At 35.6% G+C, this 23438-nt stretch overlaps 1 protein-coding gene across 1 annotated transcript in view; it reads right to left on the reverse strand.

The window, feature by feature from the left end:
* Nucleotides 1-5282: 5282 nt before the first annotated feature.
* Nucleotides 5283-23438, reverse strand: part of TMPRSS11A (transmembrane serine protease 11A) — a 52372-nt gene continuing 34216 nt past the window's right edge. The window contains exons 7-10 of the mRNA XM_056803802.1: nucleotides 22171-22342; nucleotides 18738-18997; nucleotides 10607-10749; nucleotides 5283-7453 (exon numbers count right to left, since the gene is read on the reverse strand). Coding sequence (XP_056659780.1) covers nucleotides 7292-7453; nucleotides 10607-10749; nucleotides 18738-18997; nucleotides 22171-22342 — 737 coding nt within the window. The 3' untranslated portion in view covers nucleotides 5283-7291. The remainder of the gene's footprint in view (nucleotides 7454-10606; nucleotides 10750-18737; nucleotides 18998-22170; nucleotides 22343-23438) is intronic.

Here is a 23438-nt window from a genome sequence, read left to right on the forward strand (position 1 = left end):
AAAGCAGGCAGGAATCAAAAGGAACACCAATGATTCTGTTGTCAAGACATTAAGTTGTCTCTAAGTTGTAAGTGCCATGCGGTGATAAAAAGAGCAGCTATTAACAGATACAGATGGTAGGAATGTGGTATGTAACCTTATGAAAGAGCTGGCAAGGAACCCAGACATGTTATGGTAGAGAGAGCAGAGGAGTTCTGCATCTAGCCAGTGAAGGCACCCACTGAGCATGATTGCTCACTTTGCAAGTGTTTCTTGCCTCTTTGACTTCTTCTTGAATTCATATTTCTAATTTCTGGCAAGGAAGGAAGTAGAGTAGAAATAAGAGGCACAGGTGAAGGCTCGTGTCTTAATCCAACAGGATGTGTGAAATATGGGTAAGACCAGTTTTAATGAAACAAAGAAAGAACATGGAGAATTGAAATGTGCTGGGTTTTGTTGTCACTTTTCTCCATGAGTTTGAATCTTCTTTTTACCATACCATTGTGTATACTGCTTAAATATTGAAAACTGTCTGATTTGTAATTTCTTCTTCCTTTTTCCTTCTCTAGCATTTGCCTAGGGATGGCCCCAATCAGAAGATATAGTGAAGGGGAAGCTAACTAATAAGTCTCAGGGTACACTGGCCTGCCACCTAGCTTCTGCTGATGGCACAAAAAAAGGGAAGAAAATAATGTAAACAGACAAAGGAACAAAAAGTGGAACAGAGAGAATAATTAGGAACCATGTAGTCATGATTTGATCCATTCTTGTTGCCAAATAGGTGTCTACAGTACCTGAATACTCTTGTACAAAGTCAATGGATTTACTGAGAATAGAGGAGTAGGTCTTTGTATTGTAGAGACTGGTGGAAGGTGGCAATCATTATTTTAAATGCCTGTTAATCACTTTTTTTGGGGGCATCTGCTAAGTTCTAGGTATTGGTCTACTGACTTAGGACATCTAAGAGAACAGAGGATTAAAATGACTATTCTGATTAGAAAAAGATGCAAGATCAAAAAATGAAAGGGAGCCTGACACAGGAATCCCTGACCTCACAGGAATAAAGACAACTCATATATTCACTCATTGGTCCATGTTTATTGAAATGTACTTGAATCTCCAAAAAAATGGTTATTATGAATAAGGTCACAATTCCAACTGGTGGAATATGAAAAGCCAACAGTGGCCAGTTGGTGTATTATAAACCCTGAAATATGTATTATATACAGCTCTGCCCTGAAATTGAAGAAAGGCTCAAAGACTGCTTGAGGAGTGTGCCAGATTCTTCTACTGAAGTTAGTAATTGGTGGAATTGGTGTGACCAAATCTATCTTTGGGGATGTGCAACATCCAATGTATGGAAAACAGAAAATAGATGAAGACTGAGTAATGGATTATTTGCGTGAGTTTGTAAGCCAAATGTGTGATTAGAGAATTATAATGCAGAAGCTGAGAAAGCATAAAGTAGTTTGTGTAAAAGCAGTTTGATAGTGTCAAGTCATACTTGGAACCCTAACATTGTATGGCAGTTTGTGAAGTCCTCTGGATGTGGATTCCTGGAGAGCCCTGATTTGTAGGAGCAAGGGGGAAATGAGAACTAAGACAAGGAATAGAAGCAGAAGCTCTCAGCCTCTGAGTTTGAATTCATAATTGTCCTTTTCCTCTGCCCATGCATCCAGGCACTGAGTAATTCAAACATATGGAAATAGTTGCCACAAATTCTAATAGATATTGTATCTGAATAGAAAGACAGTTTCTACTAGAAAATGATGGGGTAACAAGTCAGGTCAGAGTATAAATGGATTGTGACATTTTGTTCTCAGACAGCTTCCTTATGATCTAAAAAAAAGGAAGGTAAAATGAAAAAAAAAACCACAAACAAACAATTTCACAAATAGCATATAATAAGTAGAGTGATTAAAAAACAAACCACTGGAGTTGAAACCAAAGGATGTGGTTTTATGTCCTGAATCTGCCACTACTAGTTTTATAAGTTGATCAAATAGATTGACAAAAGAAACTTCAGTTTCTTTATCTGTAGAATGAGGAAATTAGATTAGAATATTTTTCAAGTTTTTTTTTTTTAAGGTCTACCTTTTTATGATTCCAAATATCACAAGGAATAGTACAAACAAAATGTGGAATCTTAGAAAAAGTGAGATTATTTCTTTAATAATTTCAAAAGGTTTCAAAGACAAGATAGTGTTTGACCTAGGTTTTGAAAATTTGAACTAGGTCTATGCTCTCATTAATGTTAGTGTGAACACTCCCTCTAGTGATGCACATTGGTAACTTCTCTGAAATTTAACATCCTAGGGAGTTGATTGGGTGACTGAGGAGACAACCATTATGTAAGGGAGTAAGAATTTGAATCCAGGTCTTTCTCACTCCAAAGCTGATTTCCTATATACACTATCTTTTTTTTTCTTCTTATTTTGACTGATGGGCAGTATTTCAGTGCGCATTTGGGGAAAAAGACAGGAATTAAGTATAAGGGGAAAATAGGCTTGGAGAAGCTTGTGGTTCATTTTGAGAATGGAGAGTAGTACTGAATGGCTAGAAAACAGGGTATGCAGAAGAGTAGTAAGGGACAAGGTTGGAAAAGGAAATCTTACTACTTTATATCTGTTAGCCTTCCTGGTTTCAATTCAACAGAAAAAGTTGTCCCTTCTAAGTTAAGCTCATTTCTTCTAAACTCACCACCATGCTGCTAACTGAAACCTTGATTGATTCCATTTCTCTGTCTCTCCTCCCCTGGTGGAGGATGGAGGGTAGAGTACCAGATTCCTTGTTATGCCTTCCTTTATAGAAGTTAACTGGATTCTCAGCCCACTCCATTTTGCATCAGCTGTTCTGTTTGGTTTCAACTACACAAAATAAGAAGCCCTCCAATTTGGAATTATGTTCAAAGGGCTTTAATAGATGCATACCCTTTGATCCACCCATACTACTACTGGGTTTGTACCCCCAAAGAGATAATAAGGAAAACTATTTGTATAAAAATATTTATAGCTGCACTTTTTGTGGTAGCAAAAAATTGGAAAATGAGGGAGTGTACCTTGATTGGGGAATAGTTGAACAAATTGTAGTATATGATGATGATGGAATACTATTGTGCTATTAGGAATGATGAACCAGAGGAATTCCATGTGAATTGGAACGACCCCCATGAACTGATGTGGAATGAAAGGAGCAGAACCAGGAGAACATTGTACACAGAAATTGAAACAGTGTGTCACAATCAAATGTAATAGATTTTTACTACTAATAGCAATGCAATGATCCAGAACAATCTCAAGGGATTTAGGAGAAAGAACGCTATCCACATCCAGAGGAAGAACTGTGGGAATAGAAATGCAAAAGAAAAACATATGATTGACCATGTAGTTCAGTGGGTATATGATTGGGATTTTGTCTTTAAAAGAACACTCTATTGCAAAAATGAATAATATGGAAATTGATATATGTGTAACACAGTGGAATTGCTTGTCAGCTCCAGGAATGGGGAGGGAAGAGGAGTGGGAAAGACCATGAATCATGTAACCATGGAAAAATATTCTAAATAATAAATTAATAAAAAATTTTAAAAATGAAATTAAAAAAAATAATATGCCCTCAAGCTAGTGGCCCTTTGGTATCTGGTCCTTGTCTCTGCTTTTTCTGCTTCCTTTTGTATGTTGTCTTCTCCCTTTATATTGTAAGCGCCTCAAAGATAGGGGATATCTTTATTTTATTAATTATATCCCCAATGCTTAGCACAGTGCCTAGTATATAATATCTACTTAATAAATGTTACTGGATTAGATTGGATTGGAGCTCTGGCATTTGAAATTTTCCCTGTTGGCAGCAGGGAGATATTTAAGGTGTTGGGTTTTTTTGAGAGCTATATCCAAGAAGTGTTGTAGTGACATTAATGTGGGATTTGGGGAAAGGATGAATTAGGAATTGTGCATATTTGTCCTCACTTTACATCATTACATTTTGGTGATAAAGTGTCTGTAACCTTGCCCTTTTCTCTCTCTTCTCCGAGGAATGTGGTCAGGAAAAACTGCTCTTTACTCAGGCTATACTTTTCCTCTACTTCAAGTGATTATTAATAAATCTCATAAAATATAATACTCAGAGTTATTGGATATTAATTTTAATCTTAAAGAATAATGATGATAGAAGGTTGTGGGAGAGAGGGAGGACAGACAGGAGGCTACTGTGATAGTCTATGGGTAAGATAATCATGATAGTGTCAATAATAACAGAAGTCCAAATAAATTCATCTCAGGTTATAGAATTTATAATAGTATGGCTTTTGTATCCTATTGATGCTGAAGCCAGTATTTAGGAGTTATTTCCTGGTAAAGTGAACAACGGGGATATTAGTTCGTAGGCAAAAACAAGTAGTGTTGTGATGAATATATCCAGAATTTGCCCATGTAGAGTTGAGAATAGATTATGGTTTACCTATAGGAGTATAATAGTCAAGCATCAGCTTCAATAGGATATGATATCTGCAGATGAGTTCCAGTCTCCACCTTGGATGCAACTTTGGGGATTTTAAGAATGAGGGTACTTTTTCAGGTCAATCAGAGCTATTTCAAGGAATTGTATAATATCAGAGGTATTGGTGACTTCAGAAATTACCAGATTGTACTGTATTTGTGATTATCCTCTATATGATTAGAGACAGAGGATAAAGAGCTGACTTCAAAGTCATGAAGTCTTGGCTTCAAGTCAGGCTTCTCACACATATTTGCTGTGCAAGTCTGGGCAAGTCATATAACCTGGTGGTTTGAATGATACTCTGGCAGTCTGGAAGAACTGAGTTTGAATCTGCCTCAAATACTTTCCAGCACTGAATTCCCAGAATTATTGTGAAGATGGAATGAGATGACATAAGTAAATTACTTTGAAAACCAGTATATAAGTGCTTCGCTATTTTTGGTCAGTGGTATCTAATTATTTGTGACCTTATAGACCATATTGCCCATGGAGTTTTCTTGGCAAAGATACTGGAATCATTTGGCATTTCTTTCTTCAGTGGATCAAGGCAATCAGAAGTTAAGTGAATTCCCCAGGGTCAAATAGTGAATGTCTGAGGCTGGATTTGAACTCAGGTATTCTAGTCTCCCATGCTCAATGTCCTATCCATTTTGCCTCTTAGCTCCCCCCTCCAAATGCTAGTTATTATTTTTAATAATCAAGAAACATAATAACTTGGAAGGTAAATGAAGACACTAGAAATTCCCAATTTGCTCTTTAGGTATAGCATTCCCAGTAGCATTGTTTCTAATAATGTTCCATTATTTCCTTTTATAATCAGCATTCAAATTCATTTATTTAGTTCCTAATTCATATCTGGAATTATGAGATGGTACAAAGAACAATTTAGACAGACATGGTCCATACCCTCCAGGAGGTCACAATCTAAGTAGCCATACACATTTTGATCATCCCCCAAATCTGAACATTAAGAAAGTCAAAAATTCCATCTTACCACCATAATAGAGAAGTAAATATATTGGAAAAGGAAGCAGCATTTGATTAAGAGAATTTCCAAAAAGTCAGTAGGCAGCCAGCTGCCTAAGCAAATCACATAATGTTTAATCCTATCCTCGTGGGTTTTCTAAACTAAAGCAAAGCACATCAAACAGTACTCAGTTGCACTTTTTAGGATCATCTGTTCATGTAAATAACATTAAAGTTGCTATTTTTGAACAGAGGAAAGTGTTCTTCCAATTGTAAATCTGTTTTGAAATTATCATCATAGGTTTCTAACAGCCCTTTGGGGAAAAGTGGCCTGAAATAACTCCATTTCACAAATGGCTCAACTTGGGTTTCAACTTCAGGAGCAAATAGCCCCCGGGACACGTTCAGTAAATAAAGTAGCAGCGTTATCACAGTTTCATTCAGTTGTGTCCCTGGAATTAATGAGCCAGATCCTCCCTAGGCTCACGTTATCAATGAGAAGTTAGTTGAGAGGCACATTTGGACTAAGATTTTGCCATCTGACTGTCATAGAGTCTCAGGGAGTAATTTAGTCAGGGAGTAAATATTAACACTGGAAAAAAGAAAATGCTCCCCATAGAATGAAAGGGCTTTATTTAGCCTGTCCAATTGTTTAGGGAGGAATTTACTTTTTACTATGGTAATAGTCAATGTTGCCCCCTAGTGGTGTAAATGAATACATGTACAACGCTTCTATATCTCTTCTATATCTTCAATTCTAGAATTTATAGAATCCGAAAACCTTATCATTTTAGGTCTGGAAGGATCAAGTTGATTCCAAGGTTCCCAGTTGATTCAGCTTATCTCAAAGCAGTGCACAATTTATAAGCCAGTGTCTCCTCAATAAAAACACCCGTTGTCCAACTCTACCAATGATTTCAATGGCATCATAGGAGCTCAGAATTAGGAACTCCCTCCACCAATGCAGCCTGGTCTCCACTCTAATTGACAGTCTTAGTGATGCCTTGGGCACTGAGACATTTAAGTTCAACTGCCCAATGTCACATACACAGAAGGAGTGAGAGATTAGAACCCAGCTCTTCTGGACTCAGAGACTAGCTTTCTTTTTGTCATGCAATGTTTTTTAGATACAGTATATAAAATATTGATTTTTATTTCAGTAAAGAAAATATGCATCTATCTCTATGAGCATATATTTTGAAGAGTGAGAAAAAGTTGAATAAGTTAAACAAAAATGAAGCAATAAAAGGGTGTCAAAATTCCAAGAAAGATGGTGATTCATTGGTCTAATTCACTGTAATGTCAACTTTGTCTCTTGGAGTCTTCTCCAATGGGAGTAGAAGCAACTGAATTTCTAGGAAAATATAGGAATCATCTTCTAGGCTAATGGAAAGATAGCTTTTCCCCAAAGCTTTCTCCTCATGGGTAAGGTGGAGAGAAAGATAATGGTGCTCAAAAAACATAGCAAAATAAAGAATGAATTTTCAGAGCTGTAAAAAAACATTTTTTTTCTCAACCTTACTCAAGATCATCAAAATAAGATACCAAAAGGCACATTTCAAAACATCAAGGCTTCCCACTTTTTTACATGGTTTTCATTTATGCACTCTCTTCTAAGTCACAGAAATCACATAGAAATGATTATTTTAAATCAGGTAAATTTTTATGGTTAGTGGTTTTAAGCATTACAGATTATCTATGGACATATTGGTTGAATAAACCTCTACCTTCCTAAATGTAAATGTATTTTATTGTATTGAGTTGACATGGACAACTGCTCAACCAAACCTTAGGGTTATACACCTGAAGAAATACTGAGAATTCAGATGTGTCCTGCATACAGTGAGTTCCATCAGAGGCCAGTTTTCGAGGTAATCCATTTCCGGTAATAAGTTATTTGGGTATAGACTCCAGGCTTATTCACGCGACCACAGTTATCTCCCCAGCTCACAATTCCAAGGAGATACCAAGTATCTTTATAATCTTTTACAACGAGGGGTCCTCCAGAGTCACCCTGATAAAAAAAAAGAGAGATGATAATAAAAGTGGCTTGCATTTGCACAGTACATGTTGTTTCCCAAAGACACTTCCTATACATTCTTAGTTGATTCTCACTTCTAGTGATTTTAGAGACCTTTGACTAGGACTAGCAAAAAGGCCCTCCTTTCTGCTTCTGCGGTCTTGTTTCCTAGGAATATTGGCGACAGAAGTCACTCATCTCCCCCAAAGAAAGTTCTCAACCTCAGGCACTGTATTCCTGAGAATAAAGAACAGGATCATCCCAAGTAAGATCATCCCAAGTAAGATCATCCTAATGCTGTTAGGCTTAGTTTTTTCTTTACACTTTTTCACCTTAGTTCAAGAACCTGGGGATCTTTGTCTGAGGCCTGATCCTGGTTTATGGAATCTGTTTCTTACATCTTGCAATCTCTGAAGGTCAGTCCATAAACCAAGAAAGTAAGCAGGAAGCATTTTATTTAGTATCCACTAATGTCATCATGGCACTAGGTGCTTGACTATGAACTCCTTAAGAACAAGGATTATCTTTTACCTTTGAGGTCTTCCCATTGCTTAGCCTAGTCCCTGGCTCTTAGCAAATGGTTATTGACTGACTTATTGTTGTTCAATTGTATCCAACTCTTCATGACCCCATTTGGGGTTTCCTTGGCAAAGATATTGCAGCAGTTTGACATTTTCATCTCCAGCTCATTTTACAGATGAGGATACTGAAGCAAACAGGATTAAGCAATTTGGCCAGGGTCACCTAGCTAATGAATGTCTACACCTGAATTTGAACTCAGGTCTTCCTGATTCCAGGCTCAGCATTCTATCCACTGTACTAACTAATTCCCCATTGACTGACTAAAGCAAACAAACAACCAAACAAAAAACAAAAATAGCCCCTAAGCTCAAGGAACTTTATATTAGAAGGTCAAGGAAGCAGAAGACAACATGCAAACTACAATTTACATACAAGTTATGTATGGAGTAAGTTGGGGTAATTGCAGAGAAAAGTGTTGAGGGAGATATAGAAGGGCTTCTTGCAGAAGGAAGGACTTGGCTGAGTCCTAAATAAAGCCAGGGAAGCCAGAAGATCAAAATGAGAAAGGAGAATATTTACTGCATGGAGGGAAAACCCATGAAAATGTATGGAGCATGGGGATAGAATGTCTTTTAGAAGTGTTCAGACAGGTAGGAGGAGAACAAGGAGAGAACTCTGTCACCAAAACAAACAAACAAACAAAAAAACAAAAGAGAGAATCAAGAAGGATGGTATGATTGACAGGGTCAGTGTTGTCTTCTACAATTTTTGGGAATAAGGAAAGAGGGTACAGTTTGAGAGCAAAATAATGATAATTTCTCCTCCTGTCAAATATTTCTGGGGTTCAGAAGGACCATTTTTGAAACCTTTCTGTCTCCCATATAAATAGGTTTATTTATTTTATATATATTTATATATATATATATAATTTATATATAAATATATAAATAGGGGGTGAAGGGAGAAAAGTCGAGGGAAAAATGGCCTCCTAGATTAGCCACTTGATACTGTATAAATAGGTGTCCAAACAATGGAGCAGATATGAATTAGTCTATCTTTTAAAATCATATATTTTGATGATGATATCTTTTATTCCATTTCTCCCATGTAATGTTTTACTCAGAATATGTCATAGTTCAGTCATGTCTGCCAGATATGTTCTCCTCCATTGCCCCTTTGGTGATTTGTAACTTTAATTTTTTGGCAAATAGATTATTACATGACTTACTGGTATGTAACATCGTCAAAAATATTGACATTAAAAATATAGGCCCTTGTTTCAGGGAAAGGCTTAGGGTTATTAGAAGCACACAGGATTATCCATTCTTCTCCTTGGTTTGGGAAAGAAATCACAAAAAAAAAAACATATTTACTCCAAAAAGCTAAAACAAAAACCAAGGCTTAAGGAGATAAGTGACTTGCCCAAAGATAATAGAAATAAGAAGTGCAGCTGAAATTTGAACATCACTCATGTTACTATAAATCTACCAGAGTGAGAAGCCCTTCAACTGGTGCAGATCTCAGTCTGCTCAGACCTTTTCAGCCTATGTGATTTGTATTCAAGTAATCTTCCATGGAAATTCTCCATAAATGCTTCATAGAAATTTTACTCAATTCACCTCTTCTTCCAGTTCTTTTAACATTTTTTTTTCAGATAAATCAGGCTGTCTGTCCTTGCCACATAACTGACCCACTTCTTTTCCTGGATAGGCATGTTCTTGATAATGAATTCCAGTCTTCTAATGCATGTCAATAGTGGTAATGTACTACTATTATTGTAAACCTAATTTTTTTTGCCTCTTATTAGTGATTGGGAAGATATTTCTGCTTGATGGGATATTGGATAAACCAGCTTTCACTACATAATGGCTTTCCCCCTTTCATTTCCATGACTAACATAAAAAAGAGGGAATCTCAAATGTTTTAAAAGTAACATTTTTATTTGTTATGATGCATGAGGCATTATAAGAAAACACAAAGACTTCGTTAATTTGGTTGTTCTTATTGAGCATTTAAAGTAGAAGTTGAACTTGGATCTATGGTAGAAATGATAGGAAAATCTTAGGCAGAAGTGTTCTGGAATTAGCTCTAACTAGCTCGGAGAGCTGATTGTTAAATTTTCAGTGTGAACATTTATACATTAAAAATTGGCAAATGCTACAAATTGGGGCATGATTTATTGTTTTATTGATTGCCTAGACTTAAAATGATGGAAAAAGTTAATAGTACAAATTAAAAATGAGAAAGTGTGTGTAGTGCATATACTTTTTCTTTTGGAGATCTGGTTATAAAACATTTACCACCATATTCTTCATCCTAGCATGCCTAACCAAGGAAATAAGTTTAAAAAGAATGCATACTAAATCTATCACCAGGTCCCTATGTTTTTCATTTCCTATTCTTCCTTCTTGCCAATATTCGTCTTCCTAATCAATTAACCAGTATTTTACACTGCTAATGGCTTATTGGTTGTGTGTCTTGGTGCTTTAGAATTATACACACTCTGAGCCAAAACCATACCTTTAGTTTCTATTTTGTAAAGTATGTGAAAGTATTTCCTGGATCAGATGGCTTTTTCTATAGTAGTAATGATAGTAATAACACAGTAATTACTACTCCACCTACCCTGCAGGCATCATAAATTCCTTCCAAGAATCCAGCACAAAACATTCCAAATGTTATCTCTTTGCCATATACATGTGGCTGCCTGCATGTTTCATCACTTATGATATCCACTGAGGCTTGTCGAAGTTGATTCTGTGAGATCCCTAAAGATAAAGAAAAAAGTAAATAATTGTAGCTTTTACAATTGATATCTTGTTTTGATAAAGTATTAAAATAAGTCTTAGCTACAATAAAGTGAATAGATATTCTCCTTTTGCTAATTTCGTAGGCTTCATTAAAGAGAGTGTCCAGAAAAGGTCAAGCCCTGCCTGGTTTTGAATCCTGGTTTGGACATTTGCTAGCTGAGTGATCAGAGGCAAGTCATTTAACACCCCACCTACCATCTTCGGGTTCCTTGAGTATAAAATGGAGGAAAAATTAACGATATTGAGGAGAGGAGAGGAAGTATTGAGTAGTGGATAGAGTGCCAGCTTTGGAAGTCTGGCATGCCAGGCTGAAGTATTGCCTCTGAAACATAACAGCTTTGTGATTGTAAATAGATCCCTTAATCTTTAAGTGCCTCAAGCAGTTCTCTAAAATACTTAAGTAACAGTTCTCAGTATGTTCCATTGCTGGGGGAGACAAAGGGACCTACACTGGGAATTTAGGAAGTTTATTACAAGAATGAAATCATAGGTGGTGACTGAAATATTGACATCTGTACTACCTACTTCCTAGAGTTGTGAAGAGAACACTTCACAGTCTTCAGAATGCTGCAAAAATGAGTAAAATGCAGGTCAACCTTTCTTTGCAGTTTACAGTTTTAAAGACCAATGAGTGGCTAAGTAACCTGCCTACTGTACCATATAGAGAACATTGGTCAGAGGCAAGATTTGAACCCAAGTCATCCTAGATCTGAGACCAGCTCTATCCACAATATTATTCTGCCTTTTGTTGGTTGGTGATGATGAATTCAGTTATCCCATCATAAGCAATTTCTAGTGAGAAAATTATCTGAGAATCTTGAAGTTCAACTTGTAATGTCTACATATGTGTAGCCATTTCCCTAGTATTAAAAAAAGTACCTCAGGTTACTTTAGAGTCCTTTATTTTCTTTTCCAGAAAACTAGAGCAGCTTTGTTATAAAGATAAAATGGTTTGTTTTCGAACCTTCTTTCTTAGATGTTTCATTTCTTATGTTGAATGTTCTATGTGTTATTACCATAGCTTTGGTGATGTTTTCAAACTATGGAAATTCAGGTTGGAACATGAAGTCATTTTGTTTTTAAAGCCAGTCTCCCACTAAGCTTGGGTAATCCTATTTAGTTAGAAATGACTTTTTTCATGGAATGAGTTTTTGGCTTCAGGGTCTATAACGTGAACCAGGTACAGTGACTGATTGCAACCAAACAATGTGGCAGGTACAAGGCTTTTGGGTGTGAAGGAATTCATCCTGAAATACCCAAATAGCTTTGTGACCTACTCAAGTGGTAGGTCTCTGAGACCGCTGGGTAAAATATTTTCTTGACCTGTTATCCACACAAGACATCATGCTATCCCTTTCAACGCCAAACTTTGAATTCTCTACATTCTTTGCTTCCATTTCCTCACTTCCCTGTTCCCCTACCAAATTCTTCTTTGCAATATAACTTCTGATCCCACCATAAAAATTACACAGCTCTTCTCATTTACCTGTGATCTCTCAACCACTAAATCTAGGGCTCTTTTCTCAGTGGTCATCCTTAAATTATTTGCAGTTTCTGAGATTCTTGTCAAAGGAACTTTGATTTTTTATTTATTTATTTGTTTGTTTATTTGTGACATTGTACTTGCCTTATTATTCTCTTACTCATCTGATTGATTCTTAGTATCCTTCACAGAGTCATCATGAACCTCCTGTCTTCTCCACATGGGCATTCCCCAGAATTTTATTCTATTCTTAACAAATGTTCACTTGACTGACTCTCTTAATATGTCTTTCCCTATATTCACGTAGCCACTGTAATAATTTAGGTCCTTAACAGGTCTCAGCTGAACTACTTTGAAAACCTTGATCTCTCTCCTCTCTAAAACATTCTCCTCACAACTCCCAAAATTATCTTCCCAAGGCATAATATCTGGCCAATCGCTGTGCCCTGCTAACCATTTTTCTCTACATCCCATTGACTGTAAGATAAAATATAAACTTTGTAGTAGCTTAACATCTGAGGCATGCTACCATCTACTTCCCACAAGCTTTTCCAACCACATTTCATATTCTTCCCTCATATGCTCTACGTTCTAGTCATGCTAGATTACTACTAGTTTCTCCAATCTCAGTTTATTTGTGTGTGCCATTTTCCAGACCTGCAACACACTCCATCCTTTCTTCTTTTGCTGATAAATTGTATCTTTGTTCCAGGCTCACCTCAACTCTAGTTGTTAGTAATTTGTCATCAATTGTCTTTATACAATACAAACTTGTTTACATGTTGAAACCCAACCCCAGAGAGAGGTATGCTGGTGAATGTTTAACAACCAGCACTCTGGTAGGGAGGAAGGGAAATGTATATAGAATACACTTTTAAGTTTAATCTGCATTATTAACATTTTCTTAAATTGGACAAGAAAAAAAAATCAAGTCCTAATTTGTTAGCATTTGCCAATTTCTGAGACATAAGTGCTTGCACTGAAATTTAGCAATCAGCTTTTAAAAACTAGCACAGACTGGATCCAGCATACCCACCTAACTCCTGGTATGCTACAGGGTCTGTTAGGGAAGGGATTATTCTACAGTTATGTGTATTCCCAGAAATATTTGTTAAATGATGCAACATCTGAACGCAGCAACAGAATTCAGGACTAGATCTTTCTATGCCAAAGGAAAATGTCTTTGTTAGCAAAGAAGCTGTATGTACATTTATCCAGAACTCCTTTACTTCAAGGATCTGTGCTTTAACTAAAATTGAAATTCCCTCCAGAAATGCATGTAATCCATTTCATCCAGTTTCAGAAGTAATTGCTTATCCTATTCTGTTAATGATCCTCTGAATTAATTTACTATTTTTATTCAAAAGAAAAGTTTAAGCTCCTTTAAAAAATCAGAACAATTCAAAGGTTAATGAAACACCCACTACTTCTCACCCCAGATGGAATAATCTTGCCATTGTTTGTTACCTTCTCTGGTTGGACTCCCAACACTAGAATGGAATTCTCTTTAAAATGATGGAAGATTTTAGAGAATTAGAAAAAATAATAACAAAATTCATCTGGAAGAACAAAAGACCAAGAATATCAAGGAAACTAATAAAAAAAACCCATGAAGGATGGTGGCCTAATAATATCAGATCTTAAACTGTACTATAAAGCAGTGATGAGTGAAACAATCTGATATTGGCTAAGAGATAGAAGGGTGGACCAAAAGAATAGACTAGGGACAAAACTTCAGTAATCTTATATTTTATAAACCCCCAAATCCCAGCTTTGGGGATGAGAACCCACTGTTTGACAAAACCTACTGGGAAAATTGGAAAACAGAATGGCAAAAATTAGATTTAGATCACAACTTTATACCTAGATAAGTTCAAAATAAATATAGATTTAAATATAATGATATTATAAGTAAATTATGTGAACATAGAATCATATACCTGTCAGATCTATGGGGAAAGAAAGAATTTAAGACAAAGCAAGAGGTAGAAAACATTACAGGATGTAAAAGGAATAATTTTGGTTATATTAAATTAAAAAGGGTTTGTGTAAACAAAAACAATGCAACTAAAATTAGAAGGAAAGCAACAAACTGGAAAAATTGTTATAAGAAAATTTTCTAACAAAGTTCTAATTTATCAAATATACAATGGACTAAGTCAATTTTATAAGAAATCAAATCATTCCCCAACTGACAAATGGTCAAGGGATATGAATAGGCAGTTTTCTATCAATAATGATATAAAAATGTTCTAAATCCCTCCAGATGAGAGAAATGCAAATCAAAACAACTCTGAGATATTTAGCAGAGTGGCTAATATGACATTAAAGGAAAACTAATAAATATTGGAGGAGATATAGCAAAATTGGGAAACTAATGCATTACTGATGGAGTTTTGAATTGATCCAACCATTCTAGAAGGCAATTTGGAATTATGTCCAAAGGGCTTTAAAAGAATGCATGTCTTTTGATCTAGCAATACCACTACTGGGTTTATATCCCAAAGGTATAAAAAAATCAGAAAGGTTCTATTTGTACAAATATATTTATAGCTGCACATTTTGTGGCAGCAACAAAAAAATTGGAAATTAGGGGATATCCCTCAATTGGGGAATGACTGAACAAATTGTGGTATGTAATGGTGATGGAATACTATTGTGCCATAAGGAATGATGAGCTACTTGATTTCTATAAGAACTGGAAAGACCTATATGAACTGATGTGGTGTGATATAAACATAACAAGAAGAGCATTATACACAGTAACTGAAACATTGTGGGATGATCAAATGTGATTAAATTTGCTACTAAAAGCAATGTAATGATCCAGGACAACTCTGAGGGACTTATGAGAAAGAATGCTATCCACACCTAGAGAAAGAATTGTAGGAGTAGAAATTCAAAAGAAAATGTATAATTTATCACTTGTTTGTATAGGTATTTGATTTGAGGGTTGGGTTTTAAAAGATAACTCTATTACAAAAATGAATAATAGGGAAAAAGGATTTGAGTGATTATATATGTATATAACCCAGTGAATTTGCTTATCAGCTCTGGGAAAGGGGAGGGAAGAGGGGAAAAAGAAAAGAATCATGTAACCATAGAAAAAATTAAAAAAATAAATAAAAGTAAAAAATAAGTTAGATTAGCAAAACACAAAAAATGAGGGAAGACTTGAATTGCTAACTAATTTATAGAATTATTAAATAGAAGCAGGTATGTCTGGCTCTTCTTACCAAGAAATTCCATAATGATAGTGAGGAGTATTTCTTCAATCACACTTTAGTAAGGCTCAGAAGAAAGAGGGCCAAATGGCACAGACAGTATAGAGATAACCAGCCCTGAACTGGGTGAAATTACAGAGGCTGACAGCAAGGACATGAGGTTAGAGTATTGGAGGAAGGCAGAGAGCATGAGGAAGAAAGTGGGGAGGTGGCCAGAGGCACAAAGAGCAACTCACAAAGAATTGGGAGCACTCAATAGCATGGACCAGATGGAGATGAAAGAATACTTAGGGAGCAAGAGTTTGAGGTCTCATTTTTATAGGGTTGTGGTGGAGGAACTGACTCTTATCTGTCCTATCTTGGGGTTAATATAGCAACATCTAATCAAGGTTATCAATAATATTTAATGTTCAACTGCTCTTCTTGTGGATATCTAGAAGGTATCTGAGACTGGAAAACCAAACAGCCCTGACAGTAAGGCTTACATGATTTCCCTTGTTTGATCATGCAGTTTCTAGATGTGACTTTTAGTGAATATGTGATGCAGTTTGCAAATAATTCTCCTTTGGTCTTTAGGACATATCTGTAACTGCTAATTTCTCCTTTGTAATCTTACCTTCTGCTATTGTTACTCCTTACTTGCTACTTATAAACTTACTTATTTACTATAGTAACTAGAGAGGCAGGAGTTGATAAGGGGGACCAGATCAAGACACAATTTTAACACAAAACTCCATATTAGATTTAATTTCAATAATTTTCAGAGAATTATTCATGTTATTTGGCAATCTCAATATCCCAGAAGTTTTCCTCTAAAAACCAGTGAGTCATGGACTAGGGCTTAGAATTAAAAAATTAATGAGATTTATTCTAATGGTATTTGCTGATCATCAATCACAGGGAGGACTACAGTTTAGGAGTTTGGGGATGGGTTTTTACAGAAAAAAGTGTCCAAGAAAGACAGCATCTAATGCTAAAGAAAAGACCTACATAATCCAAATTAACTTCATAGCTTATATTTAGAGATGTTAGCGATACACATGTTGATAAATATAATAGACTATCTATGGAGTTTGGAATGTGTGTGTATGTTTTAGAATTATATAGTGAGTACTTTCCACACAAATAATCAGCCAATCAATCAATCAACATTCATTAAGCAACTACCATGTGCCAGACATTGTGCTCAGTGCTGAAATAATGAATGTAGAGCTGCTATCATTTGTTTTACTAGTGGGAATTTTGTTTAGTAACTTCAATTTTCCTAAAACTGTAGTCATTGTCTCACATAGTAGCCTTTTAATAAATTCTTCTTGAAGAACGCAATGAATCCTGACTGAAAATGAAAGCCAGTAGCCTTTGCTGCCATATTATGCTCTTCTGAACATCAGGTATGGATGCTACATTGGGGTCAGTTTGAATTTCACTTTGTTACAGAACTCTCACCTTTGGCACAGCAGCGGTCATTGTAACTGCTGGTCTCTGGTTAATATATACCAACATCATTCACTGATTTATCAATTACAGAAGTTACAAATACTGCCTATTAGGCTATCATAGACCCATAAACCACTGACATTATGGGTTCTAAATGTCCATTTTCATTGTACTTGACTTGCCTACCATATGATTTCACAGAAGATAAATTGCAAAACATTAGTGGTGAAAGTAAACTTGGAGATCATCTAATCCAAACCATTCATTTTATACATAAGCAAACTAATGCCAGAGGAATTTAATGACTTACCCTACGCTAAACAGGCAATTAAATGATTGAGCTGGGACTAGTAATAATAATAGCTAACATTTATATAGTGCTTACCATATGCTAGGACATTTTAATTATCATCTCATGTGATCTTCACAAATACCCTGGCAGGTAAGTATTCCCATTTTATAGTTGGAAAAACTGAGACAAACACAGGTTAGGTATCACACATACATTAAGTGTCCAAGACTAGATTTGAACTTGATTCCTCCTGACTCAAAACCCAGTTCTCTATCCACTTGAATAGCTAGCCCCACAAGTCTTTCAATGTAACTCAGTAGTCTGTTTATGATTCCACACTGCCCTGGTTCATTTTCTTTTAGCTCTTTGGCTAATGAGGATTTGGTAGTTGTTTTGGGAATGTACTTATAACTAATTGGTAACTAGATCTCCTTAAACAAATCAATAGATGCAGAGCTAGAAAGAATTCAATTTCACTATGATAGTCACAGCAAATCAATAATTACTTGAGTTATCAACACAGAAAACAAATAATCTTTACTTATTATTGTCATAAAATCCCAAAGGAAACTCATTTGGCAAGAGTCAAAGTAATATTTCATTTTATGCTTTATAATTAATTATGAGATGTTTATTACTATTCATTACTGATTACTCTCCATATTAATTTTATTTGTGGTTTAAAAATTGTTTCCTAGATGTAGAATTAGATTTGGCTGAATTTGGAGTGTGGCAGTAAGGCTCATATTTGTTCTCTAATACCTCTGTTTCACAACTAAAATTGGCTGTTATTTGTAGTGAGGGGGGAAAATGGCTAATATTGTGCTTCTGTTTAGCTTTCTATTCCCAAGGTTAGTTGTTAATTTTAGTACCACAACTTTCATTAGGTCTATGTTAAGGTACTATGTTTTATTAGTTGATTGAATTCCCTGATAACTTGGAGATACTGAATAGGCCATGGAAAGGGGACTGCAACTTATATTTTGATTAATACTAAAGGGAAACAGTCCTAAATATAGAAAACCAAAGTATCCTTTATTAAGGAACTAAGAAATTATTTCCCTGGTGTGAGAGATGTAGAGTGAAGACATGAATATTCACAAACATGTATAAAAATCCCTAAACATCAAGTGACAACAGAGTTTAATGTCATCATTTAGTCATATTCCATAATAATAATAATAGGAATAGCATTGATATTCTGTTTTATGGTTTGCAAAGTTTCATTTGAGCCTCACAAAAACCTAGTAGACGTTATTGTTGTTTCCATCTTACAGATGAGAAATTGAGATGAAGAATGGTTAAATTATTTTTCCAGGGTCACTCAACTAGTAAGTATCTGAATCAGATTTTGAACAAAAGTCTTCCTGATTCCAAGTCCAATACTAAAATAACTGTGCCACAAAACGATATTCATTACAAGTATGCTGGCCACTTAACATTTAACAAGAATGGATCATACTGGTTTAAGAAGAGTTTGAATCAGCACAGTCTTTTCTGAGATACATACCACCATAGTTAAGTGCTCCAAATCCTGTGATAAAGAGTGTTGAATTAGATGGGAAATGATCAGATGCCTCTGGTAGACAAATCCGACGTATATCATCAGTAAAGGTGACTTTGGGAGAAAACTGTACTACTGCAATGTCATATTCTCGTGCTGGAGAACGGTACCTTTCATGGACTATAATTTTTCTGATATTTCTTTTCATTAAGGGAGGATCAATAGTTATACCAAAGCTAATGGTCCATCCACGTGGGCTGGGATAACTGTAAAATATGAAGAATAATTTTAAGGATTGGATGGGAATCATCAAATATCAGCATTTTTTTGGTCCACCTGTGTCTGTTTTCCACAATTATACCTTACAAATGATCATCCAGCCTCCATTTGATGTCCTCCAGTTATGAGGAATTCATTATCTGTAGAGGCAGCACATTCGTACTTTTAGGTAATCAACATATTCGCAACACTGGAGTAGTAGTAAGCTGTGGTTTAAGTATTGCTTCTGGCAAATGCTGCCTGTGTGACCTTGGACAAGTCACTTAAACTCCTAATGCCATGGGCAATTTCCTAAGAGGTGGGAGCTTCTACACTCTTAATGAAAATATAAATGAGAAACATAAACAAACAAGCAAATAAACAACGAGAGTGGTTCTACAAGCTATACATGTAGATCAGGCTGTACGCTAATATGTCATCATTTTCACATCTTTCATTGTTGTGGTCTTTCCTTAGGATCCCTAACATTTTCTCTACTCAACAAAAGGGGATTTACCCCTTTTATCACTTTGTGGAACCTCTTCTCGTTCGTTCCAGTTTCTGAAGAAACTTGCCAAGGCTAAAGTATGCATCCTAGGTGGAACTGTCTCTATCAGCTTGCACCTGTGACCTTCCCCTTTCTCCCTCATCTTTTATTTCCTATCAAATGTCTCCTTCTTAGCTTTCTACAAGTGTGCCTCAATCTTTAAAAGTCTTTTTTTTTTTTTGATACTGCTATTTCCTCGGGCTATCATTTTAGTTTTTGCTTGCTGTCATTGCCAAACTTGTCTACCCTCATGGCGCCCACTCTCTCAGCAGTCATGCATTGATTAACCCCTGCAGTCTGATTTCCAACTTGATCATGCTAATAAAACTGCTCTCTCAAGTTACTCTTAACTATTGATTTCAAGGACTTTTTATGAATACTCACTCTCCTTCCCATTTCCAGCTTTTGTTATCATTGAGTACCCTCTCCTCCTTGACTGCCATTACAATGTCCTTTCCCTTCTATCTAGCTGATGACTTCTCATTTTCCTATGCTGTATATACAGTTTATCTACCTCCTGCCCCTAAGGGTCTATTTCCTCTTTTCCCTTTCCTCCCTCTACTCTATCCCTCCTTCTTTTCCCCTCCCTTCCTTTTTTCTCTTCTCAATTCAATTTCCCTTGGTGATCTCAGTCTTTGAATTTTAGTGCGCATTATACTAATAACTGATATTCATATAGCACTTTGAACTTCAAAAGGCACTTTATATATCCTATCTCACAACAACCTCACAACAACCATTTACCCAGTCATCTAGATGCATAACCTCAAAACTATCCTCGACTTCTCTCTCTCTCTCTCCCTAACTACACGATATTTCACTTTTACAAATGAGAAAAATTAAGCCCACGTAGGTTAAGTTGCTTATGATGTCAGAGCTGTGAGGTATTAGAGGTAGAATTCAAACCAATTTTTCCTGAATTAAAGTTCAGACTCTATCTGCTTTGTTACACTGCCTGCCAAAGTCTTTATATAGATAAATCTCCAAATCAATTTACTTTCTGAATTCTGGTCTTGAATCTCTTACATCGATGTCTTTAAAGTTGGCTTGTCAAGCTGGGTAACCAAACTTGCAACTAGGTCTCATAGTAGATTGCATGGGACTTTGGAGTCAGGAAAACCTGAGTTTCAAATCCTGCTCCAGACACTGACCATGAAGAAGTCATTTAACCTTTATAAGCCTCAATTTCCCCATCTATAAAATGAGAATATAAATAGTATCTACTTCACCAAGTTATGATGAGGATTAAATGAGTTAACATATAAAAAGATCTGTGCAAACATTAAAATTCTACATAAATGCTAGCTATTATGAACATGTCCAAAATGGAACTTATCATCCTCTCAAAGTCTTACACATTCCAAACTTTTCTGTTTTTGTTAAGAATGCCACTATTTCCCTAGTCATCTGGGTTTATAACCTCAGAACTATGCTTGAGTCTTTCTTCTCTCCAATTTTCCTCATCTAGTAAGGCTAGTAATTTCTAGCAATATCTGTAATCTAGTAATTTCCCACATTTAATAAGGTTTGTTGATAGTATTTCCATAACATCTCTGGTGTCTTCTTTCTTTTTTTTCCATTCACATAGCTACCATGCTTTTACCAGACCTTGGCCACTTTTCAGTTGAGCTATTGTAATATTCGTATGGGGGTATCAGGCTCTAATTGCCACTTTCTCAAATCTATCTTCTATGCAGAATTTGTAATAGGAAAGTCTTAGTCATACTGCCCCACTCTCTATCACACGTATTTCATAGTTGTCATCAAATATTTGAAAAATTATTCTGTAGAAAGTACATTAAAGTTGTCCTGAATTGGTGTACAAGGCAAAATAGGAATGAATTCATGGAAGTTATAAGGAAGGAGATTTCAGATATACCTAACAAAAAACCTTCTAAGATGTCCAATAATGAAAAAGAGTACATGGAAATGTCACAGGATTATACAGAGGGTACTGAAAGGGACCTGAGAGACCACTGAGTCTAACCCTTTATTTTACAAACAAGTTAACATGTATAACTTTAATGTTACAAACTATAAAGCATTATGTAAATGCTAGCTACCATGTTTGTTATTACAGATGAAGAAAACTAAGGCAAAGAGAAGTGGTGACTTGCTTAGAGTCACACAAACTAGTAAAGAACTGAGAAGGAAATTGAAGTATGCTATCTTGTTCCCCACTACTAATGGTATTTAAGCAAAGACTAGATGACCATTTGTCAAGAATACCATGGAGGCATTCTTAGACTCTGTGGCAATTTGGACTTAGTGATGGTCATTAAAATATATTCCATTCTACCATTTTAAAATAAGTTTTAAAGTAGCCATAAAGATAGCAAGTGCCAAGAAGTTACCCAGAAATATAAAATGTCAGAAACCATTTAATCTAATTACTTTGAATTTGTAGATGAGGAAACACAGTGAGAGATAAGTGATTCACCTAAGGTTACAGAGCTAGGTAGTGGCTGAAAAATCATGGGGTACAGTGTTCTTTCTACTATAGCTTGTTTCCTCCTTACACTGATATGATTTTTTAAAAATGGATTTGAGGAGAGATGTTCAGTAAAATTCCACTTCACTATCATAGGTTTCAGCCTTTGATTAATAAGATCATTCCATTTAGCTAAAACTTACTTCTTAAAGCAGTGAGCTGCAGTAATAAGCCATGTGTTACTAATCAGAGTGCCACCACATTGATGCACGTTGTCATGCTGAAGGCTGGCTTGCCATGGCCAAGCCGACTTTGGTGCAATTTCTCCACCAATTATTCTGTTGATTATTGTTGGAGCCACTCGTTTGCCACAACCTGTAAGAAATTTGGTGGATGATTAAATTTTTCAAGAAATTACCATCAAATTATGCAAGGAAACTTGTAGATATATTATCTTGAAAGAGTATTTATTGTTTCCTCATGTTCATCAGTGATTATATTGGATACAAGTTGTTGGACAGTGTAGTACAATGATTATTTAACAAAACTTTATTAATCACTAACAATATGCAAGACAAAAGCAAACAAAAAAAGTACCTATTTCAAGGAATTAACATTCTATTAGGAGTTATACCATGTGCACAGATAATTCAAATAAGGAAGGAAGAAGGAAACAGAAACTGTAAGGATCAGGAAAGACTTCTTAGAGGAGGTGGGATGTGAGTCAAGCCTAGAAAGAAAGTAAGGATTCTACAAGGCTGAGGGAGACAGTACAATTCAGTAATGGAAGGCCGCTTGTATAAAATGTACAGGGATGGGAGATAAGATATTGTGTTTAAGGATATAGACTATATGAAAGAAATATTTTAAAATATTTTTGGAAAAGAGAGCAGAATCGGAATGTGGAGATCAGAAGAGTTTGCATTTAAAATTATAAATGATACTATGCCATTAAAGGTTTTTGAGAAGAGGAGTAATATATTAGGGACTCTGATTTAGGAAGATTATTATTTCTAGTTATATGAATGATGGATTAGAAATGGGAGAGATTTGAGGCCAGAAGATCAATTAGTAGACTATTACAATAGTCCAGCAGGAAATGGTGAGTTCCTGAACGAGGGATATGTGAGTCTTCAGAAAAGAGAAGAGATGATTGGATATAGAAGGTGAGATTGAAAGGGAATAGTTGAAGATTGCCAAGATTTCAAATTGAACAGAAATATTTCCATTATTTAATTTGTAGCACTAATCCATCCTATAACACCAAATTTAGTTCTTGAGCTTCTTGAGATATTGTATTTATTATTTGTAGATTACCAAAAGAAGTATTTGATTTAGTAGAAGGCTTATTTGTAGCAAAAGGTCTCTCATTTCTATTTCAATTATAAAATATTTGTCACAGAGTCTAGCACATAGTATGTGCTTAAAGAATTCTTGTCCTCTTCCTCACTTTCCAGGAGCCCCCCTTCCC

Source organism: Monodelphis domestica, chromosome 6, assembly GCF_027887165.1.
Source record: "Monodelphis domestica isolate mMonDom1 chromosome 6, mMonDom1.pri, whole genome shotgun sequence".
In the NCBI taxonomy this organism is placed as follows: Eukaryota; Metazoa; Chordata; class Mammalia; order Didelphimorphia; family Didelphidae; genus Monodelphis; species Monodelphis domestica.